We start from the raw sequence: 25,816 nt of genomic DNA, 5'->3' as shown, positions 1-25,816 counted from the left end.
GAGGCCCCATCACCCATCACGGAACATGTGTTACAGGGAATAAACAGGTTATTTGATTTTCAGGCCTGAGTTGGTCAGAGTCTGCATGGGCATCATCGATATCTAGCTCCTCAGACGTCCTTTATCTGTGTCTAGGCTCACTGTCTCCTCTCAAATCTCTCCAGGCGGACTACATTATCAATTAGAGTCTATCTTACCAAATCATAATCACAGTCCAGTTCTGCCTCATGGAGGAAACATCCTGATTTTTTTGTATAGTTTTGGCTCCTTCTGATCTCCTTGGCCAGTCATTTACAAATCAGCTTCTGCAGTCCTGGTACCGATGAGCAAAAGTTCATTTAAGGCTAATTTTGTTAAAGCTAGTTTTGTTAAGGCTAAAGTCTCATGGGGTAGTTTTATTTCTCTTATATCCTTGCTTAATTTCCTATCTTCTTTCTTCTTCATTTGCTACCTCAGGGTGTTACTACTTTCCCTCTATTCTCCTCACAGGGCGGGCACTTGAATTTTCAGAGGGCAGATTTGCATTTATAGCCCAAGACAAGGATGGCCATAAGCTTCAGGTCAAGTATTGTTGTGGTTCCCAACCTCTTCAATAATTTCTAAATGCAATTCTATAGAATAGTTAGGACATTCTAAATCTGACATTTCAAATACAAAATGTGTCTTAAGTGAACCTGGCTGTAATGATAATGTTCTAATTTACTGAGTTACCAAGTGGTTTTCTGATTTCAGCATGAGTTCAGAGGAGGCGCACGTGGGTGGAAAAACCACTTGTTTTCTTTATCTGAGGAGAACAGTTGACAGTGATGTGAAAACCAAATTCTTAACCTTTCTGAAGAGCACCTTTTTTTCTTTAGCTTCGTGTTTCCTGTTCATATCAACCTTGGGGCTCTGAATTCCTTCTGCCTCTAGGACTTTGGAGGTAGATAAAACAACTGAAGTAAATCTAGAATGCCTGTCCTGACTAGGGCAGTTTTCACAGAGAGGTCTGGCTCATGGTCAAGTTTGGTTCTGAATAATTTTAGTTCTGGTTTGGTATACTATGTATAGAACAAACACATGGGGACTTTGCAAAGTTACGAAGACTCTGGAAAAGATCCTATCCTTCCAGATCTCCTGAGATTTTGAGGTCAGCCTAAGCAGCCTTTGAATAAGTAAGTAATTATGCTTGGGAACCTGGCAAACCAAGTGTAACTTACATATAGATTGTAGCTCATAGACCTTGGGGGGGAAAGCTGAGGGACAGTCTCATAGGATGGTGGCAAATCACAAAACCAGGTAGACCACCAATATTCATCATTCTTAAGGGGATATATAGAGAGAATTCAGGTAAAAAGCCAATGAAAGAATATGTTTAAGAGTTAGGATAAGGGACAGGGCCTGGTGAGCTTCTGATGTTCATAAGGGACTGGTTTTAGAACATCTGTTTTGCAGTATGCACATAACTAGAGTGATTCACAAATAACCATGTACATCATGAGATATTAACAGTCACCTTGAGAATAAAACCTTACCCAGTACAGCTGAAGTTCCTGTGTTCTCCTCTCTGATTACATTCCTCTGAATTCCCTTGTATTTATAATACGAATGCATGTATTCCTAAATTAATATTGCTGTGGTTATTTCCTACATCTGTACGCTATTATTCTGCATTAAGTTTTCTGTAACTTCAGGGTTTAAAAAAAAATTATTTATTTTTATTCAGTTACAGTTGTCCGCATTTTCTCCCCTTCCCTCCACCCCACCCCAGCCAGTCCCACCTCCCTCCCCCACCTCTACCCTCCCCCTTGATTTTGTCCTTGTGTCCTTTATAGTAGCTCCTATAGACCACTCTCCCCACTATCCCCTCCCCACTCCCCTGTGGCTATTGTTACATTGTTCTTTATTTCAATGACTCTGGTTGTATTTTGTTTGCTTTTTCCTTTTGTTGATTATGTTCCAGTTAAAGGTGAGATCATATGGTATTTGCCCCTCACTGCCTGGCTTATTTGACTTAGCATAATGTTCTCTAGTTCCATCCATGCTGTTGCAAAGGGTATAAGTTCCTTCTTTCTCTCTGCTGTGTAGAATTCCATTGTGTAAATGTACCATAGTTTTTGGATCCACTCATTTGCTGATGGGCACTTAGGTTGCTTCCAGCACTTGGCTATTGTAAATTGTGCTGCTATGAACATTGGGGTGCACAGGTTCTTTTGGATGGGTGTTTCAGGGTTCTTAGGGTATAATTGAATTAAAAACTGAAGTTACAGCAATTCCGCTGTAACTTCAGTTTTTAATTCAATATTATGTTTTTCATATATCTTCAGGTTGATACATGCATCACTGGTTAGTATTTGTTAGCGGTACTTTTTATGCTGTGGTCTTTGTTGTAGGGAGGGAGGGAGAGAGAAGGACAAAGCTATTTAAGGGATGTATCCTGTTGTGGACAGTCAAGACTGCATACTTGGTGTCCCCAAGTGGTGACTCAGTTCATCCACAAGTTAGCTGCAAGTGTGGTAATGAGATCTGGTGAGTAGAGGACACTAATTATAATGGAGAAACTGAATTTGTATAGAGGACCTGGAATCAACCAAATACAAATAATATTTCTTGATAATAAATATAAGATATGGACATAATAAGTGCATCCTTACTGATTAAAAATTGTTTTTTTAAGTATACACTGTTTCAAAAAATTAGACACTCTTACAAGCATTATGGGGGAAATGACCTAATTAATTTTTCTCTCCTTTGTTTTCTCTCCAGTGTTTCTGGATTCTTCTCCAGTGGATCTGATTCCTGCCCTGTAGCTTTCTGAAGGATTGACATTGAGCATCATTAGTGAAACTCGGCTGCCACCTGACTGTACATGACAAGAAAGGCTTTGGAGATCTTTTTCAGTTAAAACAATAATGACTTTCTTGAAATGTATTCCCAGTGGAGCCTGTTTTCTGTGTAGCCTGGAAGAACAGCTAACTAACATTGGTAATTCTTCAAAGACCTTATAAAAACCCCTCTATAACAAACAACTCTGGGTTGTTCAGGGGGATCTTAAGAATCGGGAATATCAATTCACCTGGAAGATTCGGCCACTGCTACTCAGAGCTGCTGCTAAAATACCATGTCTAAGAACTCGGAGTTCATCAATCTCTCATTTTTATTAGATCATGAGAAGGAAATGATCCTGGGAGTCTTAAAGAGAGATGAATATTTGAAAAAAGTGGAGGAGAAGAGAATAAGGTAATATTCTCTTTATTCTCTTATCTTAGTGCCCTCCTTGACTGCCTTCTGTTTCTTTGAATCAATATGGATTAGATGCAGAGCAATTACAACCACATATAAGACAAATGTTGGCCAATGATTTTACTGATTCCCAGCCATAGCTCAAATACTAGAAAACATTTTTGGTGCTTTGTTATTTAGCTAGACAGAAGAATGGGATTGAGCTAATAATATAGTGTTGATGAGAATGCCTATTTTGTAGTAATGTCATTACCAGTAGCTAAGTGGAAGGACTGGCCAGGTTTTAGTTCCAGCTCTGGGATGTATTAGTTACATGACCTTGAGTAAATTATTCAACTTCTCCATGCCTTGGTTTCCTCAACAATTAAATAAGGATGATAATAGTATCCACCTCATAGGGTTGTTGCAAATGTTAATGAAGATAATACATGTGCAGAACCCGACACCTAAGTATACAATGAATATTAGCTATTATTTATTTATAATGCTTTTTTCAGATCAGTCTTACTGGGAATTTGCCTCCACCACAGCTCGGGAAGAAGAAGGGGATCTGGAGAGTGAAACATACCCACTGTACCCCAGAAAGCACCTAAATTTCCTCAAATATGTTTCCGTGTGAGAAAAGTTGAGTAATGTGGGCACAGCTGCGTTTCACATCAGTTATAGGCAGGGCTGGTATTTGCTGTATCCCCAGATATGACCTTACCTGTGTTTCAGCCAGCATCCATTCTGATTGGTTGCATCACTTGTTCTAAATGGTCATACTGTCATTCGGTTGGTTGCTGCATCCACTGTAATTGTTACCTGCTTGTTAAATATATTTGGTTATTACATATCATCCCTTAATAGAAGAGCAGAAAGATGCAGCTTTTATGTCTTGTATGTTTTCCGAAACTACAATCAGAAGCTTTGTTTATTTTACTTGAGGAGAAAACTCGTGGTAAAATTATCTTCACATGTTGCAAAAATATTCAATGTACCTAAAGCAACTAGGATCCTTAGAATTGGAAAATGCATTGAAATATTCTTGATTAATGCTTATTTCATAGTTCAGAGCCCAGACATTTCATTTCCATTATTCTAAGATATTCCACCAATTTTAAAGAAACAAAGGCTTTGATGAAAATTATTGCACTTTTTCTATGCTTAAAATTCAAGTGCAAATAGCCCTGGCTGGTGTGGCTCAGTGGTTGAGTGCTGGCCTGTGAATCAAAGGGTCGCCCATTTGATTTCCGGTCTAGGGCACATGCCTGGGTTGTGGGCCAGGTCCTCAGTGTGGACACGCTAGAGGCAACCACACATTGTTGTTTCTCTCCCTGTCTTTCTCCCTCCCTTCCCCTCTGTCTAAAAATAAATAAATAAAATCTTTTAAAAAAGAATTCAAGTGCAAATAAAATGTAATGATCTTAAAGCAAGGGTGTGAAACTCATTTTAACTGGGGGGAGGGGCACCACATTAGCCTTGCGGTTGCCTTCTAAGGGCCAAATGTAGAGCTCCTTGCCCCTAAGGAGTAGTGACATTTATGCAGTCCTAAATTACATTCGGCCCTTTGAAGGCAGCCACGAGGCTAATGTGGTTGAAGAAATCAGAAGTGATATTTTTGGCATTGATACTCCAGTCATGAAAAGTTGCTAAATTTTCTAATGTCCTGCAAAAAATTATATTGTTTATAGAGGACAAGTACTAATCAGTTATTGATGACATTCTTAAAAGAATTAAAAATCACTCACTTCAGGAAAAAATAATTTAATAACCAGATCCCAGGAAATATTGAAGTATAATGAGTAAGTCTTTGTTCAGGATATTTGTTTTTGTCATTCTCAGTAACTTTTAATAAGGATCTATTGTACTTCCTCTTCCTTTTTCTCCATTTTTCTTCCTTTCCCCCCCCTTATTCTCTGTAAAGAAATTTAGCCAAATAGTGTAATATGCAAAAGATCTATCAGGATACAGTTAGTGATTTTCTGGCTCTTTAAACTTTTTCGAAGATTTGAGTGTTTTTTTTCTGTTTTGAGTGTATTAGATGCATTGTCTCGATTTCTCCTCAGCTACCAATATATGAGTCCAGACCAGGTGACTCAGGTTCTGCCACTCGAGAAGCCATGCCAAAGGCAGCATCATGGTGTTTAAGTGCATGCTGTTGAAGCGTACACCCACACTTGATTGAAATCCTAGCTGCACCATGAAATCTTTGTGTCACCTTAGACAAGTTACTTCCATAGGTAAATCTAGTTTCCTCTTTTGATAAAACAGAAATAACAACATTAGCTACCTCATAAGGTTGTTGTAAGGATTAAGTAAGCTGATATTATCAAGAACTTAGAGCAATGCTGACATACAGTAAGCACTCAGTAATTTCTGGCTGTGATTATTATTTCTATGGTTGGTTGGTTTGGCTCTTGATTTACTAGTTGTAGTGACCACTTTCAGTGCTCCATTCATATCCTCTAGGGTCCCCTGTTGGATCTGTGCTCTCATCTCCCAGTTTCCACTTTACTTCTAAGAGCTGGTACCCACTAACTTTTTTAGATAACTATCTTTGGGTGGCTGGAGTTGCCCATAGGATTAGAGAGCTACAGTGCCAGGTAAACTTCAGTTTATGTCCCTATTGGGCAGCCCCAAGCCAATAGCTGACATATACAGAAACACTTTGCCTTGAAGCAAGACAGACCCCAATGCAGCTTCTGCTTCAGAGCTCCCTGAGCATGATCCTACGAGCTTCAGAACTTGTGGGATCATGCTGAGGCTGGACTTCATCTTTGCTTAGGCCCTTACCCCTCCCTCTCCTGCCTTACCTACTCACTTACAGGTTTCTCCTGAGAGCACTCCTTAAATAATTTGCACAGCAAATGCACATCTTGGAATTAGCTTCTAGAAAACTCAACTGGGGGTTTGCCAGACCATATAGGACTTTAGTCCTTATTCCTGGATATCCTCCAAAGTTATCAACACAAGAAATTTATAGTGTAATAGATTTTATTGCACAGGTAAACTTTTGTGCTAGCTAGTACAATAATTGTTTACAGCATGCTGCAGAGGTATAGGTTGATATTTGGTGGGAGTCTAGAGGAAGAAGTAATCGATTATGAATAAAATAAAAATGGAAGAAATGGTTTCACAGGAAAGGTAACCCTTGAGTTTAGCCATGAAATGTGAAAAGGACTTTGATTTTGGCAAATATGTCAACTGTGTTTCAGCTGATTACCACGAACCACAAAATCACCTTCAGATTCTGCTAATAGGTTTTAGAAGGAAATGGAAGACAAAGGAAAAAAAATAGGCATTATTGTGATTACAAAGAAGAAACTGATCTAGAAAGTTAGTAAACTAGAGGTTGGGAAGCACTGGATTTTTTGTTTGTGTATTTATGTGCTCAAGCAAGCTGTACTTAGAGATTAAGAAAATAGAATAATGGAAGAGTGTGAAAATTGTATTGAATCAACATTTTACAGGCCTATCACCCAACTATGCTCCATAGTCCACATAGCCACTGAAGTGTGGCAATAATTAAGGTGGAACCAGTCTTTGCATGCTCCTAAAAGTGCTCTGCACCCAAAGGCATATGAGAAGCCTGGTTATTAGCACCACGTAATGACCTATAGTTTGGGGAGAGGCATCTGCCTATTATCAGAGCATTCTAGGTTCATCCAAAAGGCTCACATAGATTTATTTTTCTCCTTTATTCCAAGCAGGAGGGAATAGTAAGAAGACATCCAGACGCAGGTTTCGACTATTAGAGAGTAAGAGTATTTTAAATGTTCTCTGTGAAGAAGAAATCAATTAGATTCATTGATGCTTTAATACAATGAAGAAAGAGCAGAAAACTGATGCAAAGAAAATTGAGCTATCAAGAGTGACTTGCAAATGTAAAAAAAATACCTTCCATTTGGAAGCATAATATAAAAATATTTGTTGATCATTTTGTACTTTAGATTTTTCTAACTTTTGAAGAACTCAGCCTAACCTAACAAAGTACATGGCTCTTAGTAACAAATACCTGTCATATTTCACTAATAAATTCTGATCATACTTAATCTTCTGCACCTAAAATCAAATAATGCTAAATGTCTACTTTGTGGCAATGGCCTATAAAAGAAATCCTCAACTTATAATTGACTATTCATTTTATAAGTTCATTTGTAGGCTTTATTCTCACTAAGAAGATGTCATTTTCATTTGGCTGCAATGCCTGAAAACATGTCTGGACTTAGGTTCTCTTTGGTACTTATTCTTGGGTTTGTCTCAGTGATTAACTCTATTCATTTCCTTACGGCATATATTTCTTTTCTTCCTCCATACCCAACTCTCAGTTTTGCTCATCTCCAGCAGTGGCTTTTTAAAAAATAATTGATAATCCCTTCACGGGGATTCCTCTAGCAACTACTATGGGTCTGGAGGTGGACATGAGACCACATATGACCCATTCAGACATATAGCCCAAATTTACAGAGGGTTCTGTTTCTCAGTAGAAATGTTTAATAAAACAGTTGCTGTTGAGTGTGAAAGCCAGCACTAAGATGAAGCTGATCCTAAAGAATGGCAGAGAATTGTTATCAGCAACCTGATATACTAGAATTGGCCACACTTCTGGGCTTGTTATTTTTTATTACATTTATTGGGGTGACATTGGTTAATAAGATCATATAGATTTGAAGTGTACAATTCTATGATACATCACCTGTATATTGCATTGCGAACCCACCACCCAAAGTCACATTATCTTTCATCACCATATGTTTGACCTTTACCCTTTACTACCCCATCCCCTTCCCTCTGGTTATCACCATATGGTTATCTGTGTCTATGAATTTTTGTTCGTTTTTCTTGTTTGTTCATTTGTTGCTATCAGGATTATATCCCAAAGACCTAAATATAAGATCTCAAACAATAAATTACATAAAGACAGCATAGGTACTAAACTTATGGACCTTGGTCTTAGAGAAGATTATATGAATTTGACACCAAAGGCAAGGGAAGTAAAGGCAAAAATAAGTGAATGGGACTATATATCAAACAAAAAAGCTTCTGCATAGTAAAAGAACACCAACAAAACAAAAGGCAACCAACTGGGAGAAGGTATTTGCAAAGAACAGCTCCAACAAAGGGTTAATATCCAAAATATATAAAGAACTCATAGAATTCAACACCAAACAAACAATCCAATTAAAAAATGGGCAGAGGACCTGAACATACACCTCTTCCAAGAAGACAGAAATGGCCAACAGATACATAAAAGGATGCTAAACAACACTACCTATTAGGGAAATGCAAATCAAAACTACAATGAGATACCACCTCACACCAGTTAGAATGACTGTTATCTACAACACAAGTGATAACGTGTTGGAGAGGTGGAGATAAAGGAACCCCCATTCACTGCTGGTGGGAATGTAGACTGGTGCAGCCACTATGGAAAACAGTCTGGAAGTTCCTCAAAAAAAAAAGAAGAGAGTTACCATGTGACCCAGCAACCCCTCTTCTGGGTATCTACCCCCAAATTTGAAAACATTTATTTGCAAAGATATATACACCCCTATGTTCATCGCAGCATGCATGGTGGCCAAGACATGGAGACAACCAGTGTCCTTTAAATAATGAATAAATAAAGATAATGCCGTCCATATACACAATGGAATACTATTCAGCCATAAGAAATGATGAAATACTGCCACTTGCAACAACATGGATGGACCTTGAATATATGCATAGTGAAATAAGTTGGACTTTTTTAAGCAACATATTTGTTTTATTTATAGTGGTTTCAATCAGATTTTCTGTTATATGCAGCCAAGAGCATCCTACAGTTCCCAGGAGTCAGAACTAATTGATATTTGTCGAGCACCTTCCACAGGCCCAGTGCTATGTATTTATTGTTAGAATAGTGGAGTTGGGCAGAGACACAATCTAAATGCTTGTCGAGGTCATAAACATAAAGATATTTGTAGCTATGCGTCAGGCTTTGTCTGTGGTCTAGATTAGCAAACTTTTTCTATAAAAGGGCAGATAGTAAATATTTTAGGCTCTAAAGTGCATATATTCTCTGTTATGATTACTTCACTCTGCCGTTGTAGTATGAAAACAGAATTAGGCAGTATGTAGACAAATGGGTATGGCTCATATTCCAATAAAACTTTATTTACAAAAACAGGCAAAGGGCTGGATTTGGCCCAAGGGCTGTAATTTGCTAACCTTTGGTGTTGAAAACACTACCTTGGTAGTTGCTAACCTTGGGAATAGCCTCATACACCTGAAATATCAACAAGGAATCTCAGGGAGAAGCAGGACATGTATAGTCCAAGAGATAAGATGGAGTTGTACTAAAATTCATCAGCTATCAGAGATATCATGTGGGTTTCTATCTGGGGTGTTAGGAGATTCTCCAGAGTCCTGTCATTTCCAGAAGATTTTTTAAAATTGAATAATATAGGTTAAATATTTATCTTTCTTTTTTTCTTTAGGTTTTAAAATTATATTCTTTTATATTACTTTTTAGTCCCCCCCTGTATACCCCAGTGTCCCCAGCAATTACCACACTTGTCCTGAAGATTTTAATGTCACCCAATCTGTAGTGGTGCATGTGCTGGAACACCTTACTTGTGTTTCATCACCCCTATAGAAAAACAGCAAAATTAATCTGAAGGTATGGAAATTACCAAGAAGTAGCAAAATGCTTTGCAAAATTGCAAGGGGAAGATTACAAATTCACTTTCCCAATGAGATAAGAACTATCAAAATCCCCATTTATAGATGGTGAAACTGAAGTAAATAGTTAAATAACCTGTCAAAGGTTACACAACTAGGAAGTGGTAGAAATGTGATTTTTATCTCCACAGTCTGGCTCTAGAGTTCAAACTCCACTCTTAGGTCATCTTTACCTTCTGAGTGGCATATCTGACCTTTTGGGGCTGGGGTGGAACAGAAAAAAAGAGATGGTAAACTATCCAATGCCTACCTCATACCAGAAAATATATTATTCAGTTCCCAATTTTATATTCATTTTATCCCCATGTCATCCCTAAGGTATGTACGATTAAAATTTACTATAGGCCCTGACTGGTGTGACTCAGTGGATTGAGCTCTGGCCTGCAAACCAAAGGGTCACCAGTTTGATTCCCAGTCAGGACACGTGCCTGGGTTGTGGGCCAGGTCCCCAGTAGGGGGCGCATGAGAAGCAACCACACTTTGATGTTTCTCTCCCTCTCTCCTTCCCCTCCCCTCTCTCTAAAAAAAATAAATAAATCTTTTAAAATTTACTATAGCTGTGGTAACTGAAACTTAGATTAAATTATTTGGTAAGGTGGTAAACGTGAGAGCTGAGATTCTCTCCTTCTATGTTGCTTCCCTTTTCTCTATGCCTATGCAATAACTACTTATTTGGACCCGGTCAAAAGCCCACCAAGAGCTTTACTGATAGCTGTCAGAGAAATAGAACAAAACAGCAAATATTTCTTTAGCCTCATATTTACTAACAGTTCTGACCTATAAGCTGTGTAAAAGTATCTAAAGTTACTATTGCTTTTCTTGAAGCATTGTTCTTGCCCAATAAAAGCTGACAAGAGCTCCTAGTGCTGGTCTACTCTTCATGCTGAAAACCAAAGCATGTGTTCTCTTGTTCCACACAGTGGGCTCAGCTAAGATGGGCCACAAAGCAAGACAGAATTTAGTATTATCAAGAGACCACATATCCCAGCCTAGAAACTGCCATTCACCTTGCAGATTCATTTTTATGTGGTTGATTCCATCATTTTAGAGCAGAGTGAGGGAGGAAAGAGGAGGAGAGAGAAACAGGAGAAAGTTTATTCAAATTGCCTATTTGGAATCCTGCTGATAAGCTAAACATTTTGTTCAAATGGATTTGATGTGATTGCAAGAATTACCTGGAAGTTAGTGAGACCAGTAAGTGCCAAGCAATAAATACCCTCTTAACACTCCACAAATGTTTGATCTGTGGGCTGTTTGTTTTTCCAAATCTTATCACTACCACTAAGAACAAAATTAGTTTGACCTTCTCAAAAGGCTAAAGACTCACTGTCCCCATAAAACACCAGCAGCACGATGGGAATGGACTTCTGGTTTGGTAAACATTTTTTTTTAATCCTTATAAAATTGTCACAAAGCTTCTTAATGGATTAACAGAAACTCCCTGCATGAATACACTGGCTTCTTAATAGAACCTCAACTCTTAGTGAGTCACAGAGAAATGGGGAAAAATAATCCTGCTCTGCTTTAAACAAATTTAAAGTCTTGGGGTTCTCCCACCAAAGACATTACTAATTGCAATATATATATACACACTGGGAAACTAACTTAAATTTCGATCCTATAGCATTTTCCCCCAAGTAATTCTTACTTGTAGGACTCACCATAGGCACAAGGCCACAAATACCTGATATTTAGGGACATTTCAAACACTAGATTGTCCAAATAAGTAAATTTATACTTGCCAGACCTTATTTTTTTGTTTGTTTGAAATAATATGGTCACCTAAGTAAAATTTACTTGTGCTAACAATCTATTTCTATCTCTTTGATTCTTCCAGAGTCCTCTTTTAGGACTTTTCCCTTCCACTGTGCACCAACTCGAGCCAGAATTGGTATACACAACATGCCCCTAGACAGCAGGGATTAATTTGCACTTATGTCCAGGAAATTACCATTTTCTTTCATTGTAAATTGAAGAAACACAGAACTATAAATCTCATGTAATTTACAATATGACTGAATGAATGTGGGGTAGGATCTTGGGGCTGGGAGGGTGAGTCAAAAGTGTACTTGGCCCCCCCCAAAGGTAGGTCAGTTCATAACAGAAGATTTAATTAAGCAAATACCAATTATATTCTTGGGGAAATAGGCATTTTATTTCTAAGAAAGTATAAGTGAAAACTTCATGAACAAAATGTCACCTCTAACATTTTAGATTTCAGGCATATGACCATTTTATATCAACAGTTTATATGACTTTCCTATATTAACAGGAGTTAAGGATTAGTTGATTTAAATCTGTAATGAAATTATATTGACATGCACTTAATTTTTACAATCATTATTTCATTGCAGAGTAATTAAATACAACTGGTAAGCATTTCATGCAAATGTCTAAAATCAAAACTTACACATCAAAGCATTTTTAAAATGTTTTTGAACTCAGTAATGCACTAGGCTTTATAAAGGGCATTGATGTATACAATATTTTTATACCATAAATCTTAATCCAATTAAAGCAATATTGAATGTATTTTGATATTTTTTATTATAGAAGTAATATGTTTATAATATAACATTAGAAAATACATATAATATGAACTTTAAACACTCACTTAGGATCCATCTTCCCACTTTTGCTTAATTTCCTTCTTGTTATTTTTCTGTGTGTATGTATAAATTTCACCATTCCAATTATGGTTCATAATTGGAACCATAGTATTTATGTAATTTTCTACCTATTACTTAATCTTCAACATTTTTATGTCATTAAAATATATAGAAGCATCATTTTATTGGCTGGGTAATATTTCATAACATGAATGTGCAATACCTTAATTATTTGTCCTAATTATCATGAACATCCTTATTCTCAAATCTTCTTTCTTAATTTTTATTATTTTGTGATTCTTATTTTGATTTATATTTCCTTTAAATTAAAAAACTGTTTTCTGAAAGAAGGAGCTTATACCCTTTGCAATGGCATGGATGGAACTGGAGAGCATTATGCTAAGTGAAATAAGCCAGGCTGTGAGGTACAAATACCATATGATCTCACCTTTAACTGGAACATAATCAACAAAAGAAAAAAGCAAACAAACTATAACCAGAGCCATTGAAATAAAGAACATTGTAACAATAGCCACAAGGGAGTGGGGAGGGGGTAGTGGGGAGAGGGGTCTATAGGAGCTACTATAAAGGACACAAGGACAAAATCAAGGGGGAGGGTGGAGGTGGGGGAGGAAGGTGGGTTTGGCTGGGGTGGGGTGGAGGGATGGGGAGAAAATGCAGACAACTATCACTGAATAACAATAAAAATTATAAAAATAATAAGTAAAATAAAATCTGAAAAAAAGAAATAAAATGTATATATTTATAAAATAAAGCTATATGTGCCTTCATTCAGGAGCATAAATAGTTTTAAAGAATTTTTCAAGGGCAACATGTTCTGTTTAAATTATCTTTTTAAATGTACAAATACCCAAAGTCCTCCCATCAAATCATTTCTATCCTTGTATTGTCATAGCAATAATCTTTAAAAGCCCAGTATTTTATCCTTGTTTCTTTATTTTTTTTATAAGTTTATTTGAGCCAAATAATAACACATTCCTGGGAGCAAGATCCCAAATGCTCCCTATTTCACTCTTTTACAAATTTATTTTTTATTGTTGATACTATTATAGATGTTCCGCATTTCTCCCACTTTGTCCCCCTCCTCCCAGCATCCAACTCCTGCCCACCCCCTGGCCTTTACCACATTGTTGTCAGTGTCCATGGGCTATACAGCCTTCCTACTTCTTGCTTACTGATTCTATATCCATCTTTTTTTTTTTCTATAAAATAACTTTTGTTGACTTATTTTGATATTATAATACACTTTTTCACTCTTAGCAGTTTTTTTAATTTTATTTTTTAAAACTTTTTTTATTATTCTTCAATTACAGTTGTTTGCATTTTCTCCCCACCCCTCCACTTCACCCCAGCAAAACCCACCTCCCTCCCCTGCTTCCACCCTCCCCCTTGGTTTTGTCCATTTGTCCTTTATAGTAGTTCCTGAAAATCCCTCTCCCCACTAACCCCTCTCCACTCCCCTTGGGGTATTGTTAGATTACTCTTAACTTCAATGTCTCTGGTTATAGTTTGTTTGCTTTTTCCTTTTGTTGATTATGTTCCAGTTAAAGGTGAGATCATATGGTATTTGTCCCTCACTGCCTGGCTTATTTCACTTAGCATAATACTCTCCAGTTCCATCCATGCTGTTGCAAAGGGTATAAGCTCCTTCTTTCCCTCTGCTGCGTAGAATTCCAGTGTGTAAATATACCATAGTTTTTGGATCCACTCATTTGCTGACGGGCACTTAGGTTGCTTCCAGTACTTGGCTATTGTAAATTGTGCTGCTATGAACATTGGGGTGCATAGGTTCTTTTGAATTGGTATTTCAGGGCTCTTAGGGTATAATCCAAGCAGTGGAATTGCTGGGTCAAAAGGCAGTTCCATTTTTATTTTTTGAGGAAATTCCATACTGTTTTCAACAGTGACCTCACCAGTCTGCATTCCCACCAACAATGTACTAGGGTTCCCTTTTCTCTGCATCCTCTCCAACATTTGTTCGTTGATTTGTTTATGTTGGCTACTCTGACTGGTGTGAGATGGTACCTCATTGTGGTTTTAATTTGCATCTCTCTGATGGCTAGTGATGCTGAGCATCTTTTCATTTGTCTCTGGGCCCTCTGTATGTCTTCCAAGGGTCTGATCTCCAAAGTATATAAAGAACTCACACGACTCCACTCCAGGAAGACAAACAACCCAATTGAAAAATAGGCAAAGGACTTGAATATATCCATCCCTTTTAAAAAATAATTTACCCAAACATCTTTCTACAGTTTTTAGTAATCAAGAAACATATCTTTTGGGTTTCAGATAGTAAAACATGTCCTTGTTCCTTGTTGGGCCATAAAATTGAGATAATAGTTATTTCAAGGTATTTCCAGGAGAAGACTTGGTTTGCTAATTTTATATGAGATCAATCTCTGCTATTTTGAAAGATGACAGTGCACACTTTGGAGATATTGTGGGTTCAGTCATAGGCCACTTCAATAAAGTGAGTTGTAATCTTTTGGCTGGTAGAGAGCCTTGCCTTCAATTTGTAAAACACGGAACATCTTTGAAATGCAATAAAGTGTAGCCTAATAAAATGGAGTATGCCTGTATAGTTAATAATCACCCGTCTGTTCACATGTCTTTGTGAGATGATCTGGCATATTCCTATGAGCCAAGTGTTTTACTACCAGGAGTTCTTGGTGTCATATGCAGACCTGAAGATTTCACAATGCCCTGTTTCCTTGAGTCAACATGTGAAATTGGCACAATTCACAAGATGTCTATCTAGACAAGTGTTCTCTCAATCTTGTTCCTTACTATTTTCTCTTGGTAGATTTCTATCTAAGCCATACTTTTCTGCAATTGTCAGAAGATCTTGATTCTTTTTAATAGCCTGGGATTTTAAAATTAATCCAAACCTTTATAAAATTTATTAGGACCAAAGTGGTGTGTTTGGTAAAAAACAGCTTCATTGGCCACGAGAGACTCTGATAAGAGGACCCTTGGGTAGATGACATTTTGGTGGGAGAAGCAGGGCAGGCAGAGCAAATCTTTCATGTTTACTGAGGCGTAACTTTTTATGTACTCAGCATGGCTTTGTACAACTAGGAAAGACATAGCCATGTTAATACAGTGTTCTTTTTGAGAAAAAAATTTTAATAGATTGAGAACCAAGGGGAGAAGCCTGGTGTGGGAGAGGAGTTCCGGTTTCAGAGTATAAAATTCTGGATCTGAATCCTTACTGCACCACTTGATAACCTTGTGAACCACAGCAAGTCTTCCCCCTGAGACTGTACCCTTTTTATCTTTGAAATGAGAATCTTTTCAAAAGACTCTCTGTTAATGACAGTCTTTAATATGGGTTACTGTCAAATGGCATGACATAAAACAGTGTGTGTTATTATTTTGGCTAAGCTTTGTGATAGGTTTTAATAATAAGTTCTTTATATATAAGCTATAATCAAAATGAAAAAAATAATATGTTTGTTTATATTTAGAGTACAGAAGGAAGGTCTGGTCATCCCTGGATTTCCCTTAGGTAAATATAAAATAGCCCCAGTGTTGATGACATTGCCTCTGGATGTGAATAAAAATTGAGAGTGCTAGGAAGTATGCAGCCACTGACATCAGGCTGTTCTGACATTATTCTGTATGCACATACATATTGTAAAGGTTTTATTTATTTATTTTTAGAGAAAGAGTAAGGGGGAGAGAAAGGGAGAGAAACATTGATGTGTGGTTGCCTCTCACATGCCCCCAGGTGGGGACCTGGTCTGCAACCCAGGCATATGCCCTAACTCGGAATCGAACCAGTGGCCCTTTGGTTCTCAGGCTGGCACTCAATCCAGTGAGTCACACCAGCCAGGGCTGCGTGCATATAGTTTTTTCAAGTGATTTTTGTCTTATTGTTTCTGGTTTGAAAGTATTTTTTCATCAGTCACCTTGGTTTTGTGCTCTTACAGGAATACGAAATTCTAGCTCTAGACAAGGATTTATCTTGCAGCCATTGCAACAGAGGCTGAAACACAATCTGATAGCAACATCTCTGCAAGTGGATGATAATAAAAAAGAGCTAATAATGTTACTGAGTCCTTATTTTACTTGTTGGGAAACAGGCTCAGCTGTGGGTGACACAGACACATTATAATAATGACTTAAACAAGATAAATATTTTGCTCTTTAATGGAAAATTCTTGGTTGGTTGTCAGCTTTGTGATATTGTTATGGTGACTCCATTATAGCATAGATCTGGGTGCCTTTTCTTTAGCTGCCCCACCATCTGGAGAGTCTAACTCCTAATCCAAGATGGCTCACTTCTATGTTTTCATCCCAGCCTCTGGGAAGCAAAAAGAGTTCAAAGGAAAGAGAGCCCTTTCCCATTAGGGACATGACCTAGATGTTGCCTAAATCATTTCTGATGATATCATGCTAGTCAACATTTAGTCTCATGACAAAATTTAACTGGTAGCAGCACTGGAAAATATAGTTTTTATTCTGATTGGTCATGAGCCTAGCTAGACATTCTGCTAATAGAGAAGGGGAGAACAGATATGAAGAAACACACACCAGAATTGTCTAGTCCACAATGACTATGCGTCAAGCTGTCCTTAAGACTTAATGTTTACAACAAGCCTATGAGGTTGTAGCTATTATGGTTTTCTTTTACAGGGGGAGTATTTTGAGACAGAAATGTTAGTTCTCCTTAAGTCTTGACATGAGAGCTTAATTAATTTTCTTTAAGTCTCAAAGGAAATGAGTGGCAAGGCCAAGATTTGAACCCAGGCCCACTGACCTCAGAGCCCTATGCTCTAGGCCACTAGTAGAATATATAGTCTTCATTTGCTCATTCTCTCTCTTGAGCCTTGATGCACTCTTCTAGATGAGATTGGGGATTGTTTAAACATATCAAGGAATCAAAAATACTTTCTGAATTGTTATCTGTGGCTTCCTCTTCCAAACAACTAATTGCTTTCATTTATAAAATTCCTATCTTATTTGGTGCACAATAGTGTTCAGTACAATTGAGACTAGACAGGGCAACAAAGGAAAAAATCATTCCACACAAATGTGAGAGCAATTTTAATGAAAGCATTTCCTGATTTGAAAGGAATGTGTCTATGCAAAGATAAAGGAAGGAGTCTGTGTAATGCATTGAACTTTTTTGATGATGGATTAGAAAAAATGAATTCAATATATTGCCAGAATATAGAAATGAAAAGATTCTCTCATTCAACTACAATTGAGATCGTTCATTTTTCAGTATTTAAGATTTCAATTAAATATAGGTCATCAATTCACATGTTAATACAACGTATCTGTGTAAGAACAAGGAAATGTAAAGAATAAACTGATATTTTAAAATGCAAGACCATCCTGAGCTTACCTCAAATGAAGAATTGGTGTTAGCTGGAATTAAATGTCTTCAGTGGCTTTTTTCTTTTTATTTTTCTTTGTCGTCTTCATCAGTTTTTAACAGTTGGTTTTGAGCCATATTTACCTCTACTACACTTTTCCATCCATCTCCCATAGTCTTTGCTTCTCCTCAGACAAGAAAATACAGGGGAAGTAGTTATATTTTTTATATTTTCAAGAATCAAAATAGTTTTTGCTAACTGAACAAAGGTGTAGGAATGAAGTTAATGAAGACAAAAAAAAGTTATAGAAATTCTTATCAAGTAATTGAAAATGTTCTGTAGTTTCCTCAGACTTGTATTAATTTTTTGAAGTGCGTTTGATCTTAGTTTAAGCCAATTTTAATTTAACGTTATTCCTAGTGGATCCAACATTGTGCATTTTTTATTTTTTCATTCTCTTTCATAATGATGGCTTCATATTGTAAAGGCCTCTATGATTCACAAAGCACACTACCATATTTGCTTATCTCCAGTCCTCACAAACACCCCCAGAGGAGGATAGGAAAAGAATTATCTTTATTTTGAAGTTGAAATAGCTGAGACCCAGAAAGGTAAAGTGGAATGTCCAGTGATACTGAGTAAGCAGCATAGCTGAGTTTCCTCCCTTCCCTTTCTCTTTCTCTTTCTCTTTCTCCTCTGTGACTTGCTGGCATTTACTTATGATTCTTTTTTTTATTCATTCATTTAAATGCTATCTATTATGTTCCAGCCACTGCTTATGTGTGGTAAACTACAAAGCTGAACAATACACACACATACTACCTTGCCCTCTTGGAGATTACTGAGGAGTTGGTGGAACAAACCAGATAAAAACTGCTGAATAGGACTTCCGACCAAGATGGAGGCATAGGTAGATTCACTTTGCCTCCTCACAAAACCAAAACAAGAACAACAACAAATTTAAAAACAAAAAACAACCAGAACTGCCAGAAAATCAAATTGTATGGAAGTCCGCCAACCAAGGAGTTAAAGAAGAAACAGTCATCCAGACTGGTAGGAGGGGCAGAGATGGGTAGCCAGGGTGGTGAGAACTCACAGCAAGGTGGGGGGCTGGAGGACCAGTGCAGGCAAGGCATTGGCTGGTGTTGGCTGGCGGACTGGGATGTCCCATATTTGCATGCAGATAAACCGGGAGGAACAACTGGGGAACGACACAGACCATACAACCCAGATTCCAGAGCAGAGAAATAAAGCCTCAAAACCTCTGACTGAAAAAACCTGTGGGGGTTGAGGTGGCAGGAGAAACTCCCACCCTCACAGGAGAGTTTGTTAGAGAGACCCAGAGGGTCCAGGAATATACACAAACCCACCCACCTGGGAATCAGCACCAAAAGGGCCCAATGTGCTTTTGGGTAGCAGAGGAAGTGATTGAAAGCCATCAGAGACCTGAGCAAGCAACATTGTTAGTTCTCAGACCCCTCCTCCACATACAGCACCACAGCGCAGCAATGTGGGTTGCCCTGCCCTGGCGAATACCTAAGACTCCACCCCTTACTACCAGGCATGCCAAGACAAAAAAATGTGGCCCAAATGAAAGAACAGATCAAAGCTCCAGAAAAAATACAACTAAGTGACAAAAAGATAGCCAACCTATCAGAGGCAGAGTTCAAAACACTGGTAATCAGGATGCTCACAGAAATGATTGAGTATGGTTGCAAAATAGAGGAAAAAGTGAAGGCTATGAAAAGTCAAATAAAGGAAAATGTACAGGGAACCAACAGTGAAGAGAAGGAAACTGGGACTCAAATCAACGGTTTGGAGCAGAAGGAAGAAATAAACATTCAACCAGAACAGAATGAAGAAAGAAAAATTCAAAAAAATGAGGAGAGGCTGAGGAACCTCAGGGACATCTTTAAACGTTCCAACATCCAAGTCATAGGGGTGCCAGAAGGAGAAGAGGAAGAGCAAGAAATGGAAAACTTACTTGAAAAAATAATGAAGGAGAGCTTCCCCCATCTGGCAAAGGAAATAGACTTCCAGGAAGTCTAGGAAGCTCAGAGAGTCCCAAAGAAGTTGGACCCAAGGAAGCACACACCAAGGCAAATCATAATTATATTACCCAAGAATAAAGAGAAAGGGAGAATCTTAAAAGCAGCAAGAGGAAAGGGGACAGTTACCTACAAAGGAGTTCCCATAAGGCTATCAGCTGATTTCTCAAAGGAAACGTTGCAGGCAAGAAGGGGTTGGAAAGAAGTATTTGAAGCCATGAAAGGCAAGGACCTACATCCAAGATTACTCTATCCAGCAAAGCTATCAGTTAGAATGGAAGGGCAGATAAAGTGCTTCCCAGATATGGTCAAGTTAAAGGAGTTCATCATCACCAAGCCCTAATATGAAATTTTAAAGGGACTTATCTAAGAAAAAGAGGATCAAAAATATGAACAGTAAAATGACAACAAACTCACAGTTATTAACAACCGCACCTAAAACAAAAACAAGAGCAAACTAGGCAAACAACTAGAATAGGAACAGATGCACAGAAATGGAGATCACACGGAGGGTTATCAGTGGGGAAGGGGGAGAATGGGGGAAAAGGTAAAGAGAATAAGAAGCATCAATAGTAACTACAAAATAGACAGGGGGAGGTTCAGAATAGTACTGGAGGGAAAAAAAGTGTTATGGGAAATGGAGAAACCAAAGAACTTATAAGTATGACCCATGGACATGAACTAGGGTAGGGGAATGATGGTAGGGGTGGGGTGCAGGGCAGAGGGGAATAAAGGGGAGAAAAAGTGGAACTGTAGTAGCATAATCAATAAAATATATTTAAAAACAGCTGAATAAAGGTATAATAAAAATTATCATATGTGCTGTGAAGAAAAGGATCCCCATTCTCTGAGTAAGTGTAAGACAGGAATCTGCTTAAGACTTGGTGATCAGAGAAGGCCTCATTGGGGAAGCAGCAGTAAAGCTGAAGTAAAAAGATACGGGAGCCAGACAGATGAAGGACTAGGCTGTATGTTTATCAGTCAGGATAGGCTGAGTGATGCTGCAATAATATCCTCAAATTCTTAGTGGCTTAAAACAATGAGAGTTTATTTTTCGTGCTACATGTCCATAACAAGATAGAAGAGGACTCTATTTCATGGCATCCTCAGATCAAGACCCAGACTTACTTATTTGGGACATTGCTATGCTCCATACAAAGAGGAGGCCATGTGGAGAACCAAGCATTTGGTTTTTATAGTTTTTATCTGGAATCCCATGCTACATTTCATGGATTGATGCAAGTCATATGACCATATCTTATGTTAATCACATGACCACATCTAATGTCCAGAGGGTAGGAATATGCAGTCTCAACTTGTTGCAGTTTCGTAGCCTCTCTTGCAGCTAGTGGTAGTGGTGGGAGCATTTCCAAGTCGATTTTTGCTTTTCTGTTAAGAGACAGGTTTAAGCTCTTTTTCCTTGTTGCTGCCTTAAAATTGTACTTAAAACTGTAGTATGCTGGAGCTGCCATGACATTTTGCTTAAGAATGATAAACCATACCTTGAAAATAGGGGGCCATCAGGATGAAAGAAATCCTTAGTAACCTGATTTTGCAACCGAACTAATGCAAACAGCTTCTCATTCTGGATTTCTTTTCATGCGTGTGTGTGGGGGGGCGGGAATGAAACCAATAATTTAATCCTGTTACTTGGATCTAGAAGTATTTCTAGCTTATATGTATGACAGAGATGAACAGCCCAGAAACTCACTTTCCTCAGATAATTCAATACTGGGCCCATAAGGCTGGAACAAACAAGGTCCGTCTTGCTTTGTTAGTGCTTCCTAGTAAAGCAGAGGGAAGAAGCATCTCCCATCTTATTGCTCTCTTCTAGCTCCCTGGACTTACCTTTCCACTTGGTACTAATTCTCTAATTGCACACTCTCTTTTTCCTGGTTTCAACTGGCCTCTTTTACCCTCTTCTTGAGTGTCTGAAAATGACTTATCTACTTCATGTGAATTATCCTAGACATGATTGAATTAGGTCAATTTCTAAGAGATATTTGAAAAATCAATAATCTGCTTAATATTTTGTGCCAACCTATGGAAATCTTTCCACATGTCTTAGAGATAGCTTTCAGAATATGTGGCTCAATTGCACCAATTGCCTTAGGAATTCCCTAGATAGTGTGTTTGGACCTTTAAGTTACTTCTACCGTGTCATCTGATTTATACAGAGCCCCAAGTCTTTTCAGACTCCAGAGCCATGAACTAAGTGAACTGGGTGAAACCTGATTGCTAAATAAAATCATTTCAGTGGAGCACAAAGAAAGATGGAATATAAATTTTTGTCTTTATAGCCATAAATTTTCCAAGTGGTCTTACTCTACTTTAAGAGGTAAAACTTAAGGCTTCTGATTAGAGGGGTTTTTTTTCCCAGAGGATAATTTGCCTGTGGAAAATCCTGGAATACCCCAGTTTTTCAGCTTTCTACTCTTCCCTCCCCCCCCACCACCTGCCCCAGCCTACTCAGATAGTACTGCTGTCTAGGATTGATGTCTTTGTTCTCCTCATTTTGATCACTTTGTTGCCTCATCATTATTGCATGAATTGTTATAGATTTTGAATAGGCAATCTTTTACTTCTCCTGTGACCTGAAGTGTTCAAATGTCTGTTGTACTTCTCCAAATAATATAGTTGTGGTCTTAAAATGAGAACACATTCTGTGCTTTAAAAGTGTATTGCCTTTACAAGTTTCCAAAGGTAAATTGTGTGGAGCTTTTCTTATGCTTAATTTCACAAGTCAGTTGCTCATGGAGAAAAGAACATGAGGGCACTTTGTAAGCTCTAAATCCGAGATTAAGAAAACATGTGTTATAGGTTGTTGTCACTTGTGTTTAGATAGGCAGAAGAGTGAGGACTTAACAGTGCCTGTTGCAACAGATGAATCATCTTGCATCATTTGTCCTTTTCTAGACTAATTTGAAGGATAATGGGAATCCTTAGTAGATGTCCTGCTTGACTTATTTTCCTCTCCGAATATCAGAATGCTGTAGTATACAATAGGCACTCAATAAGTGCACATTGAATGAATTAATGAGACAATCAAAGGTTTTGGAAACCTTACTTTTAGCTTTTATAATTCTCCATTTATGAATGAGAGATTCAGGCTAGGAAATAAAAGACCTGGTTTCTCGGGTTTTTTATACTGCTTACAATCTTTAATATGAAACCCATAATACCTCACAAGTTAGTTTCAAAGCCCCAAAGACATAACAAATAGTTTGAAACATTTAAGTACCTTATAATTTAACACACACTTGTGTCTCGAGCAGTATATACAATAAACTGAAGGCATTGTTAATGCCTTTGAGGAGATGCCAGCCTCACTGGGTATAACAAAACACAGGGCCACAAATGTAAAATGAGATCATATGAGATGTGTGGGATGACTCTGGGATGTTTGTTTGGTTTGGGGTTTTTTTTGGATGATACAAATGTTATGTTGAAGAAGGTATTGAATATGGATAGTATAAAGGAATGGCATGCCTGTGAAGCATTTAAGTGGAATGAACCTGTCACCTACATTAGTGTTTTCCAAACTTGGCAATATATAGAAGAAATTGAACTGGAAATAAGGACATTTTTAAAACATCATTTCATAGGCCACATCTCAAACCAATTATATCAGAATGGCGGTGGGTGGGATAAGGCTTGGGAATCAGTATACTTTTTTGTCCAACTGAAATCTCCCCAGTTGATGCCAGCGCATAGCCAAATCTGAGACCAAATATTCCAGAGCTGTGCTTCTCAAACATTAATCACTTGGAGATTTTGTGAAATGCAGAATCTGATCCAGTAGGTATGAGGTGGGGCCTGAGATTCTGCATTCCTAATAAGCTCCCGGATGATGCTGGCACTTTGAGAACAAAGACCGCACTGAATAGTTATTTTCTAATGTATATAAATATACCTGTGAGCTAGTAAAAGAAGGGATATAGAAATAGCATTTCTTCAGTACCTATGTGCCAGGCATTATGCTGGTATTTTTACATACATTATGTCACTTAATCTTGAAAACAAAATAATACAATAATAATAATAATAATAATTACCCCCATTTTAGAAACGAAGAGTCTTAGGTTGAATGTGTAAATCATTTTCTAAGTTGGACAGCTATTCATGATGAAACCTGAATTCAAACATAGGCACGCCTGACAGCAAAGCCCACAGGTCAAAGGAAATGTTGGAAACTCTTAAATGGTAAGAAGAAGTGTTTACATTTGAAATGGTAGGCAATGTATTTGTAACAAAATCTTCGTTGGATCATCTAAGGAAAGTTCCCATGTTCCCAAGTTTGATTTCATAATCTTGCCTCATGTAGTAAGTATATCTATGCAAGTAAAGAACATGGTATTATGCGTGCCTCTAGGCTGGGGTTGTGCTCCAATATTATGTTATCAAAGATCTCAGAGAAGTTGGAGTGCAATGTGAATAAATACTAATAGCAAACTAGTAAAGAATGTCAAAATTCCAAAGTAAAACACATGTTTTTCTATTACTGATGTCAAAAAGTCATTGATTCTGGAGAAAGAAATTGTGTTTTCTGAAAATATTTGGCTCTGACTTCTTGATTACTTTAAATGTTCTTCCTAATGAAAATGTCCCTTAAATAAAGATAGCTCAGCTCCTCTGGTTTTTTTAAGTAATTTTTTCTCTCCTTTTAGGAAGCTTAAAAACGAACTCTTAGAAGCAAAACATAGAAGTGGGAAGACGCAACGAGAGACAAGGAGAGTCTGTGTTCACTGTCAGAAAAACCTGGGCTTAATATTTGACCGGGGAGACCCATGCCAGGCTTGCTCGCTGAGAGTGTGCAGTGAGTGTCGGGTGTCCGGCCCTGATGGCAGCTGGAAGTGCACTGTCTGTGCCAGAGTCGCGTGAGTTTCTTTCTTTTCTTTTTTTTATTGTTGTTCAAGTACAGGTGTCTCCATTTTCACTCCAGCATGCCCCCCCTGCCCCACCATCCCCACCTCCCACCCCCTTTGGCTTTGTCCATGTATGCTTCATACATGTTCCTTGTTGTTTGGAAAACCAGATTTGATGACTGAAGTGATTCAAGTGAGGAAAGCAAGAAAGAAAAAGAGTATTTAAAATTTATGAATCGAATGTGGGATTAAAAGAATAGCGCAATCACAGGCTCAGCGAGGCCTTGACAGCGCTATGGTATGTGGATGGGTGTGTATTGTGTGTGTGAGAGAGAAAGAGAAAGAAAGAATGAGAGAGATACAGAGGCAGAAAAGATAATATTTTTATTTCTTAACACTAACTTTATAGTAAAATTAGAAGCCTCACAGAACAAGGTCTCTTTCTGCATTTGAAAACCATCCAGGAGCTTTCTTACATTATAGCCCTGCTTGGCTCTACATGCCTTTTCAGAAGGCACAATTACCCTGAGACACTGAGACATTTGGGGTAACAGGCAAGACAAATATGAAATATCAGGCTGCTCTCTCCACATCAACTGAGGGACATAACTGGAGTAACTCCTGAATTTCTTGCCAACCTTGTTCTTGAGAAAGGGTGAAGGGAGACAACCTTCTCATTCACCTCTGTGTTTGGCCTATTGGAGTATAGTGGTCTCAGGTTTCACTATGCCAATCTGCGTGTAAGTCAACAATCATTGTTTTCTAAGTTCACTTAAACTGGTGTCTAAAGCATGATGTGGTCTCGACTACTCCCGGGGCTGACGGAATTCCATCCTTTTGAGAAATCTCTCCCCCTTGATCAACTGGTAAATTTTCTCCCTCCCAAGGTTACTTCATCTCCTCTATTCTGGGAAGTACCTAATAATTTCATTTTAAGACAACTCTGTGTTGATTTCTGCTTCCTGTGGTTAAGGTGGGGCAGGGGTAGAATGCTAGAATCACTTCAGGTTGGTTTGGTTTGGTTC

The 25,816-nt window shown here is 38.0% G+C and overlaps 1 protein-coding gene across 9 annotated transcripts in view; it reads left to right on the top strand.

The window, feature by feature from the left end:
• Nucleotides 1-25,816, top strand: part of SYTL5 (synaptotagmin like 5) — a 276,734-nt gene that overhangs the window by 109,124 nt on the left and 141,794 nt on the right. For 7 of the 9 annotated variants that reach the window (XM_071220313.1, XM_045197942.3, XM_071220314.1 and 4 more), the window contains exons 2-4: nucleotides 2,746-2,964; nucleotides 3,144-3,219; nucleotides 24,594-24,803. In XM_071220313.1, the coding sequence (XP_071076414.1) occupies nucleotides 2,892-2,964; nucleotides 3,144-3,219; nucleotides 24,594-24,803 (359 nt within the window). In that variant the 5' untranslated portion in view covers nucleotides 2,746-2,891. Of the gene's footprint in view, nucleotides 1-2,745; nucleotides 3,220-24,593; nucleotides 24,804-25,816 lie in introns of all 9 variants that reach the window. The other 2 variants (XM_045197949.3, XM_071220315.1) reach the window with 1 other exon arrangement.

The sequence above is a fragment of the Desmodus rotundus genome, chromosome X (genome assembly GCF_022682495.2).
Source record: "Desmodus rotundus isolate HL8 chromosome X, HLdesRot8A.1, whole genome shotgun sequence".
NCBI lineage: Eukaryota > Metazoa > Chordata > Mammalia > Chiroptera > Phyllostomidae > Desmodus > Desmodus rotundus.
This window is presented reverse-complemented; position numbering and strand designations above follow the sequence as displayed.